This window comes from Hakea prostrata, chromosome 4 (assembly GCF_041222555.1).
Source record: "Hakea prostrata isolate BN-2017 chromosome 4, UWA_Hpros_2, whole genome shotgun sequence".
Lineage (NCBI taxonomy): Eukaryota > Viridiplantae > Streptophyta > Magnoliopsida > Proteales > Proteaceae > Hakea > Hakea prostrata.
Genome location: NC_142603.1, coordinates 14,598,127 through 14,618,406, shown reverse-complemented (window position 1 = coordinate 14,618,406; position 20,280 = coordinate 14,598,127). Strand labels below are relative to the sequence as shown.

Sequence of the window (20,280 nt, the reverse complement as noted above, 5' to 3'; positions counted from 1 at the left end):
CCATGCATTTATTACATGTTCACCCAAATAAATGACCACCGGCAGAAGATTGATCGAAATCATGAACTGCCGGCATGTATGACTTCGCAACTCGCAGTTCATATATTGACTTGACCATTCGAGATTCTCACCTCATCACCTGTTACGTATCTCTCCACAATATTTGGTTTTCATAAAATCCAAAACGGAAGCCCCACTACTGATCAAGAGAAAGCAGACCAGTTCACCAGGAATGAGATTCCCAGCAGCCCAACTGATATTTGAAAATGCATGATTTCGTGTGAGACCCGTTGGCTTGTGTTGTGGATGATATCCGTTAAGCCTGAAATTGTATATTGTTCAAAGTTCAAACACCTACAATTATTGGAAATCTAAAAATAGATGTCTCAACACCCTATCATATACAGCCTTATTAATGTTGTCTAGGTCATAACTCGACAACGACCCTTTGATTTGGGGATAGGAGAGACAGGAATAAACAGAGAATTCTATTAAAAAAGAGATGATACAAGAGCTTAGGCCTTAGGGATACAAACTTCTTTAATCTTACATGAAGATCTTTTTTTGTTAGTACTTATATGAGGATCTCAGTGAGAACCTTTATATACAGAAGTGTCCATGTTGGTTGAACCTCAAACGAAGTGTGATATGTTGTTGCATAATTAAGGCACCCTTTTCTTTTTCTTTTTTAGGGGGAGGGGTGGTTGGGGGACGAAAAACAGAATAACGAACGATCAAAATTACAGCTAGGTAAGTCCACATAAAAATTCCCTTTGATCACTTGGTGGATGAAGAAAGAAAGTCAAAGAGTGGATTGGTTCAACACGGCACCTTAGACATCTAATCAGTAGCATGATTGACTACTTACAATTGTGGTTAAAATTTACTAAACTATTCGAGCTAGTCAAGGAAAAACATCCTCTGTTGTATCACTAAAAAAAAAAAAAAAATTTTTTCAAAAAACCACCCCTCTCCCTCAACAAAACCCCCCCCCCCCCCCCCATTCCACCCTCTTCCTCCCCCCCCCCTCCCCCCCTCCCAGCAAAAGACCAACAAGCGAAACCAAAAAAAAACAAAACCACCCCCCCCCAAAAACCACCCCCCCCCCCCCCCCCCCCCCCCCCCCCCCCCTTGTTGGATTTTGTTTTAAAAAAAAAAAAAATATATATATATATATATATATATATATATATAATATAATATACTATTTAGATAAGTTTCAAAATCATTAAAACTCTATCTCCCTAGTTTTGTTTTAGGACTCTTGTTTCTATAGGACTCTTCTGGATGTATATTAGGTGATTTAGATTACCATATGCGTTTAGTCCCACATCGGATGGAGCTAATGATTTTATGATTATATAATCGTATATAGCTCCTAAGTGGGGTGTATGCTGGTAGAGAGCTATGTGTGGATCACGCGTATGCAACGAGCTGGACCAAGTCGGGCGTGGTTGCGGTAGTGGTCCGTAGACCCTAGTCTAACCAAGCCATGGGGCACCTTAATATTATATAAATAATATTAAGTTGTCTATGATGGGACTTGGGACTTGGGACTTGGGGACGTGGGTCGTGGGTCATGGATCTAGAAAGCGGGTCATGGATCTAAAAAACCCGGCTTTGGGTTTTGCGAAGAGAGAGGTGATCGATCATACAGTCACAACTCTCTGCAGATGACCTTACGTACATATGCAGCCCTCTCGAAGGTGTCCATACGAGTTAGTAAATAGAGTTAAGCTACGAACAAGAGGATATTCCGTTTTTGGTGAAAACAGCAATTTCGAAAATCTAGTGTTAGAAAATTCCTTCTTTTGTTTTCGTCATTCGGTGCTGTGTATTACCTTCGGATCTCCTTTGCAAGTAGACTCCGTTGGAGTGCTGCCTTCGGATCTAAGAGTTGTTGTATCTTGGAGGTAAGAACGTCAAGGTCAAACCCAGCAGCATAAAGGGGGCGTTCAAATACCTTAAGGAAAAGTACAGTTCGTACACCTCAACTCACCCTGTGAAAGTTCGTGCTGTTTTCCTTTCGTTCATTCTACTACATTCGGGTAAGTGATTCTGATATAAAGAATATTTTATGTATTTGTTTCTTCTTGATTACGGAAATGGTGGTCCCATCTGTACTGTGCCTCTGGTCTCTTGGTTCTAAATCCCTCGCATTGGCCATAAGAACTGGATTCCATTCCTACCCTTGTCCATCTCTTCCCCAAAAGGTAGAGAAACCCGGAAGGGGCAGACGGAAAGAGTCCCGGGTATGAAATTTTATGAATCCCGCTATAGGAGTTGCTATTCACCATGGAAACAATCATAGAACTGGTCTCTTGGTTCTAACAAGCTTAAGGTATTTGAAAACACAGTATAAGACATGGCCAGTGACAAGGAGACACCCGCTATTGATTCAATGGCCTCTGACAAAAATCCTCCTGACGGTGTCGTTCCAAACACACAAGGTGTCATCCCAGTCCTGCAAACCAATGATTCTGTTCCAACGAATGTTATCCCACCAGTGCATGTATTGAGGTCTTCTATAGACCACATGCGGATTATGTCAGAATTTGACAAGATAGACCAATTCGTTGGTCAGAATTTTAAAAGGTGGAAACAGATGATGCTGTTCGCTCTGACCCAAATAGGGGTCGTTTTTGCTTTGACAGAGCCAAAGCCTGCACAAACAGAGAACCCAGAACTTGAGGCAAAGAGAATGGCATGGGTTCAAGCTGATTATCAGTGTAAGAACCGGATTTTGAATGCTCTTTCTCTGAACCTGTATAATGTGTATTGTACGTTTGAGTATGCCTATATGATATGGGATGCTCTCTCGAAGAAATACACATTGGAGGATGCAGGCAGTGGTAAATATGTGGTGGCAAATTTCCTAAATTTCATAATGAACGATGATGAGGAAATTTCCCCACAGATTGACCAATATCAAGTTCTGATTGGCAAGTTAGCCAAGGAAAGGATGATTCTGCCGGATGCTTTTGTTACTCACTCTCTGATTGAGAAGCTTCCTAACTCTTGGAATATTTTTAAGTTGAATATGAAACACAAGAGGAAGGAGTGGACTTTTGAGCAGGTTGTTGTTCGAATAAAAATCGAAGAGAGGAATAGAGCGAGGGACAAGAAAGAAAAGGGCAGTGGAGTTCAAAAGGTCAAGGCAAATCTTGTGGAAACCGGAAAGCATTCAAACTTCAAGAGAGGTCTTCAAGTGAGGAAGGATAAAGACTTCAAGAAGACGAATAGGAGTTGCTTTACATGTGGTAAACCGGGTCACTACAAGAAGGACTGTCGCGTTAAGAGGAAGGTTGAAAAAACCAAGATTAATCTCATTGAGGAAGACATCTTTACAGCGATGATCACAGAAATTAATTCAGCTGAAAAACCAAGAAACTGGGTCGTCGATACTGGGGCAATGAGACATATTTGCAATGATCAGAACATGTTCTCAAAGTACACTCCAGTTATTTCTGGAGATAAGGTCTTCATGGGAAATTCGAATTCCTCCTTTGTAGTTGGCAAGGGCCAAGTGACTTTGAAGCTTACATCTGGGAAGACTTTGGTGTTGGACAACGTGCTTCATGTTCCAGAGATTAGGAGGAATTTGGTGTCAGGGCCTCTTCTGAACAAGGCTGGGATGAAACTGTCTTTTGATTTCGATAAATTAATTATTACTAAAAATAATGTATTTGTGGGCAAGGGATATTTGAATGAGGGGCTATTTGTACTCAGTATTCATGATTCAATAAATGATAAGCCTAATTCTGTTTACTTTGTTGAGTTGTATGATTTATGGCATGCTAGATTAGGTCATTGTAGTACTCCTTACATTAAGAAAATGTGTAAGATTGGCTTAATTGAAGGAAATCTAAAACCTGCTTTAAATAAGTGTCAAACATGCGTTGAGGCTAAATTTACAAAGAAGCCTCATAAGTCAGTAAATAGACAAAGTGAATTACTTGGTTTGATACACAGTGATTTATGTGATTTTAAATCTTCTGAGTCTAGAGGTGGAAAAAAATATATGGTGACTTTCATTGATGATTTTTCACGATTTACGATGGTATATTTAATTCACTCTAAGGATGAAGCATCTAATGCTTTTATTTCATACAAAACAGAAGTTGAGAACCAACTAGGTAAGAGGATTAAAAGACTTAGAACCGATAGAGGTTCAGAGTATTTTAATCTGTCTAGTTTTCTTGAGAGTAATGGAATAATACATGAGACAACAGCACCATATCAACCAGAATCCAATGGAATAGCTGAAAGAAAAAACAGAACTTTAAAGGAAATGATGAATTCATTACTTATTAGTTCTGGTTTGTCTTTTGATATGTGGGGGGAAGCTATGCTAACAGCTTGTTTCATTCTAAATCGTATACCTCACAAAAGTCTTGGTATAATTCCCTATGAACTATGGTTTAATAGAAAACCCAATCTTAAATATTTAAGAATCTGGGGCTGTTTGGCTAAGGTAGCAATACCTGTACCAAAGAAAAGGAAAGTAGGACCAAAGACTTTCGATTGCGTATTTATTGGGTATGCAAAACATAGTTCAAGCATATAGATTTATGGTCCTTAAGACCTTAGATGGAATATGTGAAGAAGGGGACATAACAGAATCTAGGGATGCAGATTTTTTTGAGAATATCTTACCTTTTAAGTTGCCTTCAATACAAGAAAAGGGAGTTAGTGGTGAGTCCGTGTCCGGTCAAAGAAAGGAATTGGCAATGAAGTTGCTAGTGATCAAATAGAAAATGATGATCACTTATCAAGTGGTGAAGGTTCGAGCAACCTTCGTAGAGGTAAAAGACAAAGGACTTCTAAACACTTTGGAAATGATTGGATAGTCTACTCAATAGATGATAATCCAACTTGGCTGGCTTATCTAATAGATAAGGATCCTTTTTCGTATAGGGAAGCAAGTGACATCAACAGAGATGCTTGTTTTCTCGGAAAGAAGCCATCAAAAGTGAGTTGGACTCAATCATTTCCAATCACACTTGGGAGTTGGTTGAACTCCCTCGAGGTTCTAAAATCTTAGACACTAAGTGGATATTCCGCAAGAAATTAAAGGCGGATGGATCACTTGATAAGTATAAGGCAAGACTAGTAGTTAAAGGCTTTAAACAGAAGCAAAACATTGATTACTTTGACACTTTTGCTCCAAAGAGCAAGGATCACTGCTGTAAGGATAATGATAGCTCTTGCATCCATTTACAAGTTGGTTATTCACCAAATGGATGTAAAAACAGCTTTTCTAAATGGTGACTTAGAAGAAGAAATATATATAAGACAACCTGAAGGTTGTGTAGTACCTGGCCAAGAGCAGAAGGTATGCAAGCTCAAAAAATCATTATATGGTTTGAAACAAGCGCCCAAACAGTGGCATGAAAAGCTAGATACAGTACTTCTAGCTAGTGGCTTTCTGGTAAACGATGTGGAAAGATGTTTATACAGTAGGTTCCATCAAGGTAAAGGTGTGTTTATCTTGGTATATGTAGATGACATGCTCATAATGGGAACAAATTTGGACATAGTGCAACAAACTAAGAAACTTTTAATGTCAAAATTTGACACAAAAGACATGGGTGAAGCGGATGTTATTCTTGGAATCAAGATTATCCGAAAGAATGAGGAGATAATATTATCTCAAGCACACTATGTTGAGAACTTGCTCAAGAAGTATAATTACTGGGATGAGAAAGCGGTCAAGACACCATTTGAAACAGCTTGTCATCTTAAAAAGAATTTGGGAGATCCGGTTAACCAGAAACGTTACTCCCAGATTATCGGTTCAGTTTCGTACTTGATGAACTGTACTAGACCGGATATTGCTTTAGCAGTTGGGAAGTTGAGTCAATATACTCACAATCCCGGATTACAGCATTGGACTGCCATTAATAGATTATTACGGTATCTAAAGGGAACAATGACTTATAGTCTATGTTACAGTGGGAATCCTGCTGTACTAGAAGGATATTGCGATGCAAATTGGATCTCCGATACCAATGAGTCATTAGCAACAAGTGGATATATATTCACACTTGGCGGTGGAGCAATATCCTGGAAATCTGTTAAGCAATCTTGTGGAACTAGCTCCACAATGGAAGCTGAATTCGTAGCCTTAGAGAAGGCAGGGACCGAAGCAGAATGGCTTCGGAGTTTTATGGCTGATATTCCGTTATGGCACAAACCAATGCCCTCGATATCACTTCACTGTGATAACATGGCAACAATAGCTAAGGCTAAAAATCGTGTATATAACGGAAAAAGGAGACATATTCGGCTGAGACACAATTTGGTTAGGCAATACATAAGTGAAGGAACGATAGCTATCGATTTCGTAAAGTCTGAAAAGAACTTAGCGGACATGTTCACAAAGGCATTGCCAACTTCATTAATTAATGAAGCATCTAAAGGAATGAGCGTGAGGCCTATGTCGAAGGTCTTGTGATGGACACCCAACCTATGTGAAGAGGTTTTAACCCTGAATTAGGTTCAAAGGGTAAAAACGAAGTCACGAGGGGACCTGTTTAGTACTACTATTGTTTTGCTCATTCTGGTTAGATGGTAAAGTAGTACCACCACAATGTACGAGGTTGAGCAGTGGGCTCTTAATTAGCCAAATCCTACGAAATGTGGGGGTGTGTTAACTGTGGTGCGCATCGGGCTAACCTAAGTGAGTGTAGAGGGTGTGGCCGCCCTCGATAAGAGTTTTAAGGCGAACTCTTTAAACACTCATAAGACCAAGATAGGGGATAGGGCCTAGAATGTCCCATTGATATATTTCAGGAGATACGGACGTCGACTAGTGGGACATGGATGGTGAACTAGCCAGCTATGATGAAGAGGAAGGGTTCAAGAAGTCTGACTTCACCCATACTCTGTAGCGTAGTTCATCAGACCTAGTGTAGGTTCAAGTCCAGAAGACACCTCCAACGATGTGTCCTACTAAGTCAAAATTTATACAGCACCTCTTCGTTTTACTGATTTTTTGAAACTTGTGGGGGATTGTTGGATTTTGTTTTATAAAAAAAATATATATAAATATATATATATATATATATATATATATATATATATATATATATATATATATATATATATATATATATATATATATATATATATATATATATAATATAATATACTATTTAGATAAGTTTCAAAATCATTAAAACTCTATCTCCCTAGTTTTGTTTTAGGACTCTTGTTTCTATAGGACTCTTCTGGATGTATATTAGGTGATTTAGATTACCATATGCGTTTAGTCCCACATCGGATGGAGCTAATGATTTTATGATTATATAATCGTATATAGCTCCTAAGTGGGGTGTATGCTGGTAGAGAGCTATGTGTGGATCACGCGTATGCAACGAGTTGGACCAAGTCGGGCGTGGTTGCGGTAGTGGTCCGTAGACCCTAGTCTAACCAAGCCATGGGGCACCTTAATATTATATAAATAATATTAAGTTGTCTATGATGGGACTTGGGACTTGGGACTTGGGGACGTGGGTCGTGGGTCATGGATCTAGAAAGCGGGTCATGGATCTAAAAAACCCGGCTTTGGGTTTTGCAGTAGAGAGGTGACTGATCATACAGTCACAACTCTCTGCAGATGACCTTACGTACATATGCAGCCCTCTGAAGGTGTCCATACGAGTTAGTAAATAGAGTTAAGCTCTGAACAAGAGGATATTCCGTTTTTGGTGAAAAACAGAATTTCGAAAATCTAGTGTTAGAAAATTCCTTCTTTTGTTTTCGTCATTCGGTGCTGTGTATTACCTTCGGATCTCCTTTGCAAGTAGACTCCGTTGGAGTGCTGCCTTCGGATCTAAGAGTTGTTGTATCTTGGAGGTAAGAACGTCAAGGTCAAACCCAGCAGCATAAAGGGGGCGTTCAAATACCTTAAGGAAAAGTACAGTTCGTACACCTCAACTCACCCTGTGAAAGTTCGTGCTGTTTTCCTTTCGTTCATTCTACTACATTCGGGTAAGTGATTCTGATATAAAGAATATTTTATGTATTTGTTTCTTCTTGATTCTGTAATTGGTCTGTCTGTACTGTGCCTCTGGTCTCTTGGTTCTAACAAAAGGTACGGGAAAAAAAAAAACTTTTTTTTTTTTTGTTGGGGGGGGGGGGGGGTTGTGTTTTACAAAAAAAGGAGGGGAGGGGAGGGGGGGGGGGGGGGTTTTTTTTTTTTTTTTTGTTTTTTAAATTTTAAAATATATAATTTTTTATATTAAATATAGGTTAAAAGGTGGGTGTAAATAATATAAAAAAAAAATGTATATTTTTCTACCAAATAAGACACGTTTTGGGTTGTTAAGAAGACAATTCTAGAGGAAGACCCCCAAAAAAAAAAACACACTTCTATATGACTTTTTCCGTAAGTTATTTTATTTTATCTTTTTTCGGTAACCACTTTATTTTTTTTATTTTCTTTTCTTTTGGGTAACCACTTCATTATTTTTATATATATATATATATATATATATATATATATATATATATATATATATATATATATATATGATGTGACAATTTTGGTCATTATATTTAAAAAATAAAAAAATAAAACCATTGCTTTGAGGAAAGAAAACTTATTAAGTTTCAAAACCTATAAACCTAATCCAACCAAATTCTCTTCCATGTATTGCTATTATTCTTATTTAAGATAATTTGTTTTCTATAAATTTTAAAGAAACTCAGCTGATCCTCACTATGAACTATGTGTTTGTTTTAGTAGAAATTATTCAAAGTTCTTATGGCAAGAACAAAGGGTGGACAACAACCACTCATAAATTTATGTACATGCATGCCAATCATTAAAGTTCTTCTGCCCATTATATACAAAGCTACTTTCAGCTTTTAAGTTCTTCTAATTTCCTCTTTACTAGGAAAATATATCAAAAAATCAGAGGGGGGCCATCCAACCCTAAAGATGGAGTGCATTGCAGGTTGAAAACATGGGATGAGAACGAGGATTTGGGGTAGACGTAATAGTTGGGATGGGGAAGCTCCAAGGTAGAATAGTCAACACATATAGAAAGAAAGCGAGAACTAGGGGGTTTTAGAGTGGGGGTTCATTTTGTAAACTTATACGATACTAAGCTTTTGAATGTATTTAAAAAAAATAGTATTTACATATGTACCTGCATTTTCTCTCACAACTATTAGATTTATTGTTGTACACATGATAAGATCATAACCGCTTGCTAATAGTAGTCGTTGCAGCAAAAAGGAATCTAGGCCTGCAATTAAAATTTGTTTTGCCTAAGTGTGCAGATCCTCTCCACCCAAATGATTGGCCTCCCATCATGATAAGCAATGCATGCAAGGTGTTTTGGAAAAAAATAATCATTTTCTTTATAGTTTTATCCAACTACTCACAATAGAGTTGAAAGAGCTCTTAGTTCAGATTGGTTGAATTAACATGGGTCTCCAAAACGCAATGTCATATGTTCAAATCCTAGAGAGGGTGATTCCATTCTTGTTAGGTCCAATTACAATGAAATAACCTCCTTAACTTGAATAGCAACCTGCCTATACGCCCTCCTGCAGAATAAAGAGAGGAAGAGGTTTGTGCAGTGATGAATAATCCAGCCAAAGTGTTAGGTTGATTCTAAATAGAAAAACTTCAATCATTTCGATTTGTTTGAAAAAAAAAAAAATAAATAAATAAGAACATCAGATGACAGCCCGCCTGAATGGAAAGGATCTGGATCCTTTCCTGATTTTTTACTAGAAGTCAATCCCTCAATAGAGATCATACAAAAGTCAATCTATCTCAATCTATGACCCCTCAAAGCCCACGTCATATTATACATTAGAGAACAATTAAAATTAAGATTTACCAGAAACAGCTCACATATTTGACTTTTTTTATATTTTTTGTATATTATCATACAATTCATATATTGACTTGACCATTTGAGTCTGGACAGATCACAGTCTACGTGTCCCTCTAGACTCCACAATCTTTGGATTTCATTGAATAATTAAGAGAAGGTAGGCCAGGAATGACATTTCCAGCCCAGCTGATATTTGAAAAATGCAAGATTTCGTATGAGACCATTGGCTTGCATACGTTCTACATGATATCTCTTAAATTAAGCCTGGAGTTCAAAGTTTAAACACCTTCAATTCTAGATATTTAAAAATAAATGTCACAACATGACCCTCTAGAGAGGTAACAACAATAACAATAAGTCTTGTCCTAACTAAATGGGGTCGGCTACATGGATTCTTGCCCTCCAATCAATTCTGTTCGAGGTCATGCTAGATATAAGGCCTAAGCTATACATATCCCTTCTCACCACTTCTCCTAAGGTTATCTTAAGATAAAAGACCTAGTGACTCTAAATAAGATAAAAGACTGTCCATGTTGAATTGGTTGAATCTTCAAACTAAGGTTGATATATACGTTGTTGCATAATGAAGGCATTGTATAAACATGACTACAAAACTATCAAAATTACAGCCAGCTAAGTGGATTTGGTCAAAGAGTTAGCCTGGTTCTACGGCACCTTGGGCATCTAATCAGCAACACGTACATTTCACCTCTTCGTATATATATGGTTATAACTTACCAACCATTTGAGCTAGTCAGTGATTTTATTTCAACTACTATTCTCAAAAATCTACCTCCGCACCCTTTGGTTGAAGCCAAGAATAAGGGATAGGCCTTCAAGGAATCCAACTCCAGGGTCATTATTCCCTATGATTACTGGTGCAGAACCAAGTCCGATGTTCAATAGGCACAATCTTTCCCAAATACCTTTAGCATACTTGCAGTCTCTAATAAAGTACATGCATGCATGTTGTCTTCCCTTCAACTCTAGCAGAAGTTACAGGATTCCTGATCCAATATAAGCTCATTTTCTTTTTCTCATCATTGGTAAGGAGATATAGTCTTTGCACACCAACTAAAGGAAGGAACAAGTACAATTGGGGGACTTAATTTGATCTTCCAAATCCTTGAGCCCAAGAAAAAGAAGTCATTGCTTAGACTATCACTTAATTATTAAATTTCAAACCTTATTAGCCTTATCCAACCAAATTCTCTCCATGTATATTGGCATGATTCCTATATAGAACAATTTGTTTTTTCAATTGAATTTTAAAAAACCTCAGGTGATCCTCATAATAATTTTTTCTATATATTTTTTGGTAGAAATTATTCAGAATTCTTGCGACAAGAACAATGGTACTACCAAGACACCAACCACACCACCATTATTCTCCTGACCAATATTTACAAAGTAACCTTTGACCTTGAATTTTTTTCCCTGCTAAGAAAGTTATACACAACTGGGCTTAACATGGTATTTGATCTCTGAATTGAGAGATCTCTTCAAAGATGGGAAGTCTCATGGATTTGAATGGAGTCCAATCACACAAAATCTTGTCAATCTCTTCTGTAAATATTTCTTCCAAGTTATGACCGAGTTGAGTTGACAAAAACTTGGCCGATTGAAGCGATTCCAACTCATGCAACAATTCATCTGCACGACTTCTTGACTTTGAATCCTCTAAACCAGTGACTCTACATTGCTGGACATCTTCAAGAACTAACCGGGCTTCATCATATCTTCCCTGTTTGATTAGGCAAAGCCCTAAGTTGCAGGCTTTGTTTGCATCTGGCTCTATCATCTGTGCTTTTCTATACACAGCTTCAGCAGCCATATAGTTCGTTTGTTGCATATAAGCCCACCCCAGATTTCCCTGCCATTCCATTCAGTTAGTTACTGTTAGAATGAACACCCAAAAATCACCAATTGAAATTGAAACAAAAAGTTAAAAACACAAAGATTTAACGTAGTTCACACACAATGGGGTATACTACATCAAACAAATGGAGACCTCTCAACCAATCACCAGAATGGTGTTACAAAAAATCTCACCCAAAACTCTAAGATGAAAAATCCCAAAGCTCTCAATGACCTCAGATAAACATAGGATACTTATTTATAAAATGAATAAACGAGTCATTCGGGTTGCTTATCAAAATATATCTATGCGGTCCATCTTCAAAGTTACCATTATGATCATTAGATGAACAAACCATAACGAATTATTTCTAATCATTAATGATATTAAAATACAGTCTGAGTTAGGTAATCTGATCATATTACGTACAAGTATCCTTGAGGTTTCTTGCTTGATGGAAACCTGAAGCTTCCTGCCATGAGAGCGAGCTGTCTTGGTGGGTTTGCCATTGAAAGCTTCTCCTTGGTATATCAGCCTCAGCTTCTGCTTTAGCAAATCAATCTGTTCATCTATTCTTCCACATTTCTGTTAAATATACATATCTTCAAGGTCAGCTGATGATGAAACCTGCTAATTTGGCTTAATTAACTAACTAATAAAATTCAGAAAATTAATTTTGATTAGAAACCTCTTGGGAATGTGAGGGATATTGGTTTAAAAGTAGTATAAATTAATATAAATACCTTATATAAGTCTATGAGAACATTATCAAGTGACTCCTGGGCCTGTTTGGAGCAAAGATGCCTGAAGGATTTAATGGCTTCAATGGCTTCTGCACTTCTATCTTGCTGCTTCATCACCACAGCCATGTCCTTGAGTGCACTATCAACTCTATCTCCTGCGTTAATTGCTTTCCAGAACAAAACTATTGCTGCTTCTGGGTCCTTCTGCACCAGCTGCAAATCCTCAAACCCCAACACCATAACCATTAAACAAAAAATCCTGGGCATGATTAAAACACGCCGAGAGAACGAAAAAAAAAACTCTATTTTTTACAGAATCCTGATTTTCCCAGAAAATAGAGGCAATAAAATGAAAATTTTGTTGTCAAAAAAACAACTGAAAACCAACCAAATTAAAGCTTCGATGGAAACCAAACTAAAGAAAGTTTCGGAAACAGCAAAACACTGTTTTTTACAGAATCCTGATTAACCCAGAAAAATAGAAGCCAGATCAAACGCAGAAAGGAGAAAAAGTAAAACTTGTTTTCCTGATGAAGAGAAGAAAAAGGGATAGAAATGGTACCTGAGCATATTTTGCACGAACATACGGAGTATCTCCAGAAGGAACCTTGTGGATAACATGGAAAGAATCCTTTTTTTCTCCATTCCTGAACTTCATCTTCCTATTCTCTTCTGCACCTTGCATTTTTTTTTCCGATTATTCTTGATGATGTCTCAGGTGATCAAAGTGCTCGAATCTCTAGTTACCCGAAAAGACAGCGAACAAAGAGAAATGTGAGAAATGGAAAGCGCTAAGATCTACAGATGATATACACAGAAACTCTGGGAAATGAACCTGGACTTATTAGCGTCTCCCTTCCTTCTTTTACCTCATTTTGTCTGCTTTTTTGCAGCTATACCTTTATATATAATGGGTCATCATTTTCTTTGTCTTACCTAAAATGAAAGTCAACAAATTATTTGGAGCTCCCTTAGCCGTTGAATTTATTTTGCTACTACTGTGATTGATCTTAATGGTCGATCACAAATTGCACCAGAGATTAAGGCAACATAGGAACCCTGAAGGGTGGCTCAGTTGGCAAAGCTCAACGCTTCCACGTATGAGGTCTAGAGTTCGAATCCCCTCGGGGCCAAGGGCGAAGCTCCGCCTATATTAATTATATGAAAACCGCCTTGAGGATGTAGTCGTGGTGCGTGCAAGCTGGCCCGGATGAACCTCATTTCCAAAAAAAAAAGATCAAGGCAACATAGGACTATAATCCCTCGACTGCAAAAATTTTCTTGTGTTTACATGAGCTATCTCCTCATGTTACATTACTTTGTCTAAATTTTCATTTCCAATTTTGCTTTCTCTTTTGACATCAACTCAGAGTTTGAATTTTCCTTTTATGAGTTCACATTTATAGTTCTACAGTTCATTAAAATATCTGCACTAGATTTCTTATATAGAAAAATCGACACATGGTATATTAACATATACTACTTATTAAAATCAAATAAAATATTGTATATGGTCTACGGAATCTTGTTATTTGTCTTGGAGACTGATTCAACATTTGGATCTTTTCTTCTCCACAAGTATATGAAGAATCAATTATTCTCATTATATTCTTATTTCAATAAACCCCTTCCCCCCCCCCCCCCCCCCCCCTCCCAAAAAAAAAACACAAATACACACACAAAAACTAAAAAAATCTTCTCAAAATCATTAAAATGACATCATTATAATATGATATGAAAAATTATAGAACGAATGTTTTGAACTCTTAGTAAAGTCAATAATCAAATTTGAAAGAATACACATAATTTTGTATTCAGGAGATATATTTTTTTTTCTTCTTATATCACCTAAGTGTCTGAAAGGCCATTTTTTTTTCCTACAATACAATAAAATCATATGAGAATTTTATTGTAACTTAAAAATCAATATATTTTTTTCTTAAAAAATATTAATATTTAAATTAGTTTTATTTTTACAAAAATGAAGAAAAGTAGTTTTATTTTTACAAAAATGAAGAAAAACTATAAAAGGTAAACCTGTTTAGAAGTAGTCAATTCAACTCTTTCCTATTTTGACATATTTTGATAGGCAATTCAGATGACTCGATTTGTGAGATCTGTGATGGAAGTACAGCGCCTATGCAGATAACCCCAGAGCCCATTATTGATTTTGTTCTTTAGTGGAAATGTAGGTACGAACAAATCTACTATGGCAACTAGTTTAGCCAATTAAACTATAAATATATACTCTATGTTTTTTTTTTTTTCTTATATAATAAAAGTTCTTCTCCTTTACTCTTGCATTTAGAATATATGATTACCGGTGCCCAAAGAACGGTTTTCCATAAAACAGGTAAGCTACTTTCCAGAAAATAAGAATAATAATTGATAGAGAATCTACTCAGAAGACTATAATTATGACTTATGAATATTTTTACCAGCTGCCCAACTTAGATGAACAGGCTTGTTATATGGGTTTTGATTCTTTTGAATAATATTGTTCAAGAAACCCTTCATTTGCTTCCAAACTGCATCAAGAACAAGACCCCAAGATTTGTTTGTAGAAGCAGCTAGCATGATCAGTCCACATCTTATCTGATATTTGTTTGATTAAAATGAAATTTTATGGGTCCTACCAAATCATATATTAGTAATATCCCCCACCATTATATCAACTCATCAATTCTCAAAAAAAAAAAAAAAAAAAAAAAGTAGCACACTTTATTGACGTGTTAAATTTGTATGTAAGACATGCGGCTGGACCTTTGGGACTGCGCACCAAAAATTGGACGGATACATCCCTACTAAACTGGTGACACAGCATGGGCCACCAACTGAACAACAACAAGAACTTTTGGTGGTTCATGTCCATTTTCATTATAACTTGCTATTTCATATGGCAAGAAAGGAATGAAACTCTGTTCAATCACAAATTACCTAATCCCCATCGTGTTAGGAAAACTCTCATCTTGGATAGGAGCTTTACAACTACAAAGGGAGGAAGAGAAACTACATATTTACAGTCCTAACAACTATGGGAACATTAATGAGTTGGAAGACGACTTATGCAATAATATACTAATATCTAATAAAAGTATTTTGATGTGTGTAGGGGTTCCTAACCAACAACTAGGGTCCGTAAGATTGAGCGTGGGAGTATACAAAGACAGACATATACAATATGTCAATTTGGAAGGAGGAAGGTGAAAGTTGTTGTGGAGACTATGATTGGTGGACTTCATCTAGGAATAACAAAAGCTGCACACTATGGGCTGAGGATAGAAGAGATATGGACAAACAATCCAAAAATAGCTTATCTATTACCATGGCCTTCAAAACTCACATGGCCTCTTGAAGAATTAACCATTCTTTTGGAGTTGGCTAATGCCACAAAAATGGTAAAATTTGATATATTCCCAAACACTGCGCTCCAGATGCGTTTTGAAAATTATGCTAATTTAGCAACTCATCAAGGGGATTACTGTAATAACACTATATGTAGTCCTTGTAAGTGTTTTTAGAACTAAGCTTTAATATGAGTTTATTTTCTTTGATCAAAAAAAAAAAAAAAGAACACAAAAACTATGAAAAACAAGAAGGTTGTGCAACATCAGTGTTTGTGTTGATTTGTACTTGGAAAGGGGTAGATTCAACTGAGCCTATCCTGACCCAAAATCATATACATGTTGATCTTTAGCAGGAAGCATATCTATGGAAGTTGATTGAAGTGTATCTTGTAGTCTTTTGCATCCTTCACTCAAAAGAGTATGGTTTAAGAAATTTTGGCAACAAGAAGATCGTGTATCACACCATCTAATTGGAGAAGAAAAAGTAAGATTACATGATAGAAATGCTAATTTTATTTTTTACTACTTTAAAGGATAAAGTTGTCAATTCACACATTAAATTAGTCCAAAAAGGAACAAGTATGCATATCATTATTGGGTGTCAATTCTCCTAATCTCACAGTATTAATTTTATATTTAATGGTATTTCTTGTTTCATTTTTCTTGAATTAAGAAAATAGATTATGAAGTTCATGAATAAATTATTTATTTATTGTTGTCCTTTTTCTTTGAATCAGATGTTTTTTTAATCTCTTCTATGTACTCTAAGTTGGGAGAAATTATCTTTCAAATCGTAGTCAAATAACCTAATAGTTGATTTTACTGTTTTACCACATAGCAAAGAAACTGTTATCTTTTATTGTAGAAGGTATGGTGATCACATCATGAGTCATGACAGTCCATTTTCTGAAGTTGAATAAATAATAGGACAATTTTTCTAAATAAAATAATTAAAGCTAATAATTTGCATAGAATAGATCATGTGGGTTTGTTGATTCCAATCTAATGGATCAAGTGGATGCTGGCAAAGTATTTACTATTTCCAAATGAGATGTGTTTCATTAACTGTGCACTAGTGAGTAATATTTTTGTTTTTATATTAAAACGAATTTTACTCCAAAATAATGGGGGAAATTTTGAAATACATAATTCCTAAATGAAGCAACTAAGGAATATAATGTTCTACCCCAAAAAAAAAAAAAACGAATATCTTTGGAAAGTCAGTTTTTTATTAGTGTACGAATCACCATAGTCTAGTCTAATAAAACATGAAACACGATCAAGACTATTCTATTCACATAAATTTTGAAAAGAATTACCAAGTTTGAATAAATACAAATTTAATTGATTTGGATTTTTTTTATTTTATGATGATCGGCCTGTATCATTATATCTAGAGTCCTACACTCAAAAGTCATATGATCACCTATTATTTTATTTTTTTAAATAATTTTCTTAAACCATTGTTGGCATGCTCAATCGGTAAGAACGCCTTTTAGTGAAGAGGTTGCAACTTCGAGTTCACCTAACGGTATATTATGTAATATTTTGTCCCTAATATATACATAAAATCATATATTCTAAAAAAATAATAACAATTTTCTTTAACATACACGTCATTTTATTGGGTTAAAATTACTTTCTCATGATATCAATCTTCCAAGACAAGAATAAGAATTCAACATAAAACTTGATCAATCTACTCTTCTTTGGGGAAAAAAGAAAAAAGAAAATGAAAAACAAAGTATTCATTGGAGGGGCAAAAGAAGACAGCAACAAATTGAATCAAGTCAACGCCTCACCTGATGTGTACAATTCTCATTAGGCTGGTCTCCTAAGTGGGACAAAAGTTATTAAATGCCAGTGGACAATGGAGGGTTCAAGATCTTCAGCGTCTGGGCAAGGCATGCGTCTACAAGTCTGCCACTGAATGCCCTACATATGCTGAATTCCCTACATGTGGTACCAAGATACCAACCGAATACTACAAGCAGGACATCTGACTGCTGGACGCACGCCATCCATGCACACACGCGCGCAAAGAAGGAAAGATGAAAATGATCCTAATGAAAGAGTCTTGGGGCCAAGGAATTTATAGGCTTGTAAGTACTTTTCTTTGAAAGACAGACAACAAGTCCTTCTCAAAGGTATTCAAAGAAAGAATATAACTTCTATACCCCCTAGCTCCCCGTGCACAAGACTCTAGAAAGTTATTTTTCATTTCAATTTGGCTGCACCGTATATAAGATCAAGCTTTCTTTTATAGAGGTCTTTAGACCCATGACTCTATAGGCTTATAGCTTGTTTTATTTGCAACTTGCAAGATAGTCTTTTCAAAGGAATTCGAAGTAAGAACATAACATCTAGAGCAAATTGCACTGGCACCCCAAAATGGAAGCCTTAAAGCACTAACAGCCCACTTTATGTTTAAAAAGCACAGAGACCCCAAAATTGGAATTTCATTAGATATATTTGTCCAATTTATTACTAAAAACCTTTCAGACACTGTTTTATTATAGGGATATTTTTTTAAAATAAACAGTAATATAATTGTCTTTAGTGATAAATTGGATAAATATATTCAATGAAAATTCAATTTTGGGGTCTCTTTGCTTTTTAGTTATAAAATAGGGTATCAGTGTTTTAAGGCTTCCATTTTGGAGTACTAGTGCAATTTGCTCTAACATCTATTAAGTATGCACGAGTACAATGGATTAATTCATCTTCAAAACTTAATCATTAAGTAAAGATTTTCTTCTAAAAAAAAAAAGTAAAGATTTTCTTTCCAACAAATATTAGACATTTAATTTAATTTCTTTGCTACCATTGCAAATGGTCAAACCGCAACATTGAATAGCTTCAGTCAGTCAACAAATTTTTGTAGAAGCTGTGTTACAGGAAATTGCAAAGCGTTTGTGAAGAGCGAGAACGAGTGTGAGTTAGTTATGCTAAGCTAGCTTCATTCTCCACCATTTAACACCCTTGCACTTGGATTGAAGCAAGGAAGAAAAGAGCATTGGGCTACATTGTTGGAGACTCAAATGGCAAACCTATGACAGCTTCTTCAAGAGGAAGAAAAAGAGAGTTTTATTGCTGAAGCTGCAACCATCCAAGAGGAGCTAATCCTTTCATCCTTCCAAATTCATGAATACGATCACATCAATCAGAGCACTTTGTGCTGGTACTCCTCATCACTTTGCATCCAATACACTCAAAAGAGTATGATTTAAGAAATGTTGGCAACAAGAAGATTAATGTGTATCACACCATTTAATTGGAGAAGAAAAAATGTGAGATTTTTTTTTTTTTTTGATAGAAAAACATTAAAATTCATTAACTACCTTGAAAACACTTACAGATATTACCTATTGTTCTATTACAGTCATCCGTTAGATTAGATGCTATAGTAGCTGTTTTTTCAAAACATAGTTGAAGCATTGGGGATGGGAATTTATCGTACATTCGTACTTCATTGTTTGTGATGTCTTAGCAACATTAATTAACATAGATATTTCACGAAGAGGCCATGTCCCTGATATTGGCTTTGGTAAGAGAATTGGTAACCCTTGGTAAGTAGTCCAAATTTCTCTTATCTCCACCCCAGTTGTTGCTGCATGGTCGACTCATGTTTGTATCCCAAACAGTGTTGCCTCCAGGATCCCCATTGAGTTTTTCTTTCCAAAATTGATGAGCTGTAGGTGTCCATCTATGTACATCCCCATGCTCCATCCTACTGTCCTAGCCGCCGGTTAAGTATCCCTATACATATCAATACATTGCTGTCAGTCTGTGATATATGGCTACAACAATTCTCTTCAAAACTTTCGGGTAAGGCATAGTTCATTTGTGTAGCTGAATCTAGGATTTTTTTTTCCTCAACCTTCCATAGTTTTAAGGCTGCAATCCATTGATTCACATTCACTAACACTTTGAGAGGATTGGGTGTTTTTTGAGTAAAAACTCTAGAATTTCTCTCTTGCCAAATAAAGTAACAAGAGATGATAAAGACAGATAAGAACCATTTGCAATTAGACATATTCAATTGAGAGCATATATTATAACACAAACTCAGCATTGAAGTGTCACTCCAATTTTCCGTGCGTAGCCCCAGTGGCCCCGCAGCGTGAATTCTTTTCACCCATTCACACGAAATAAAAATATGCCATGTTGTTTCATACTCCTTCCCGCACAGACCGCATTCCGGTTGAGTGTGCGACCATTGCGCTATTTTTGCTTAGACCGGTAATCCTGCATTTAAAACACGCAAAAAAAAAATACTTCATATTTTGGATGGATCGGTAATTTCTGCATTTTCTTCCACCAATCCGTGAATTGGTTTTCATGGAATGAGAAACGTTGTTTGATAATTTCTCAAAAGGCCCTTTTCACCAAGAATTCTGCATTTGGAGAAAGTAAAGATGTCCAGGAATCACAATGGTCCGAAAGTGAAATTGGAAATGTTATAACAGGGGTGG

The 20,280-nt window shown here is 36.2% G+C and overlaps 2 protein-coding genes across 3 annotated transcripts; one reads left to right on the top strand and one right to left on the bottom strand.

Moving 5' to 3' along the window:
- The first annotated feature begins 2,365 nt into the window (after positions 1-2,365).
- On the top strand, positions 2,366-6,457 carry LOC149018108 (uncharacterized). The gene is made up of 2 exons (XM_089153847.1): positions 2,366-4,136; positions 5,505-6,457. The coding sequence occupies exons 1-2, from the start codon at positions 2,366-2,368 to the stop codon at positions 6,455-6,457; spliced, it is 2,724 nt and encodes a 907-aa protein (XP_089009973.1).
- A 4,609-nt stretch (positions 6,458-11,066) lies between these two features.
- LOC149018107 (protein SULFUR DEFICIENCY-INDUCED 1-like) lies at positions 11,067-13,321 on the bottom strand. 2 transcript variants are annotated; one of them, XM_089154293.1, is made up of 5 exons: positions 13,294-13,321; positions 13,021-13,197; positions 12,459-12,671; positions 12,145-12,300; positions 11,067-11,730 (listed from the first exon to the last, which is right to left on the bottom strand). In XM_089154293.1, the coding sequence occupies exons 2-5, from the start codon at positions 13,141-13,143 to the stop codon at positions 11,323-11,325; spliced, it is 900 nt and encodes a 299-aa protein (XP_089010419.1). In that variant the 5' UTR covers positions 13,144-13,197; positions 13,294-13,321; the 3' UTR covers positions 11,067-11,322. The 2 variants fall into 2 exon arrangements, with proteins under 2 accessions (XP_089010419.1, XP_089010418.1); XM_089154292.1 differs by having other exon boundaries at positions 13,021-13,317.
- Positions 13,322-20,280: the final 6,959 nt, after the last annotated feature.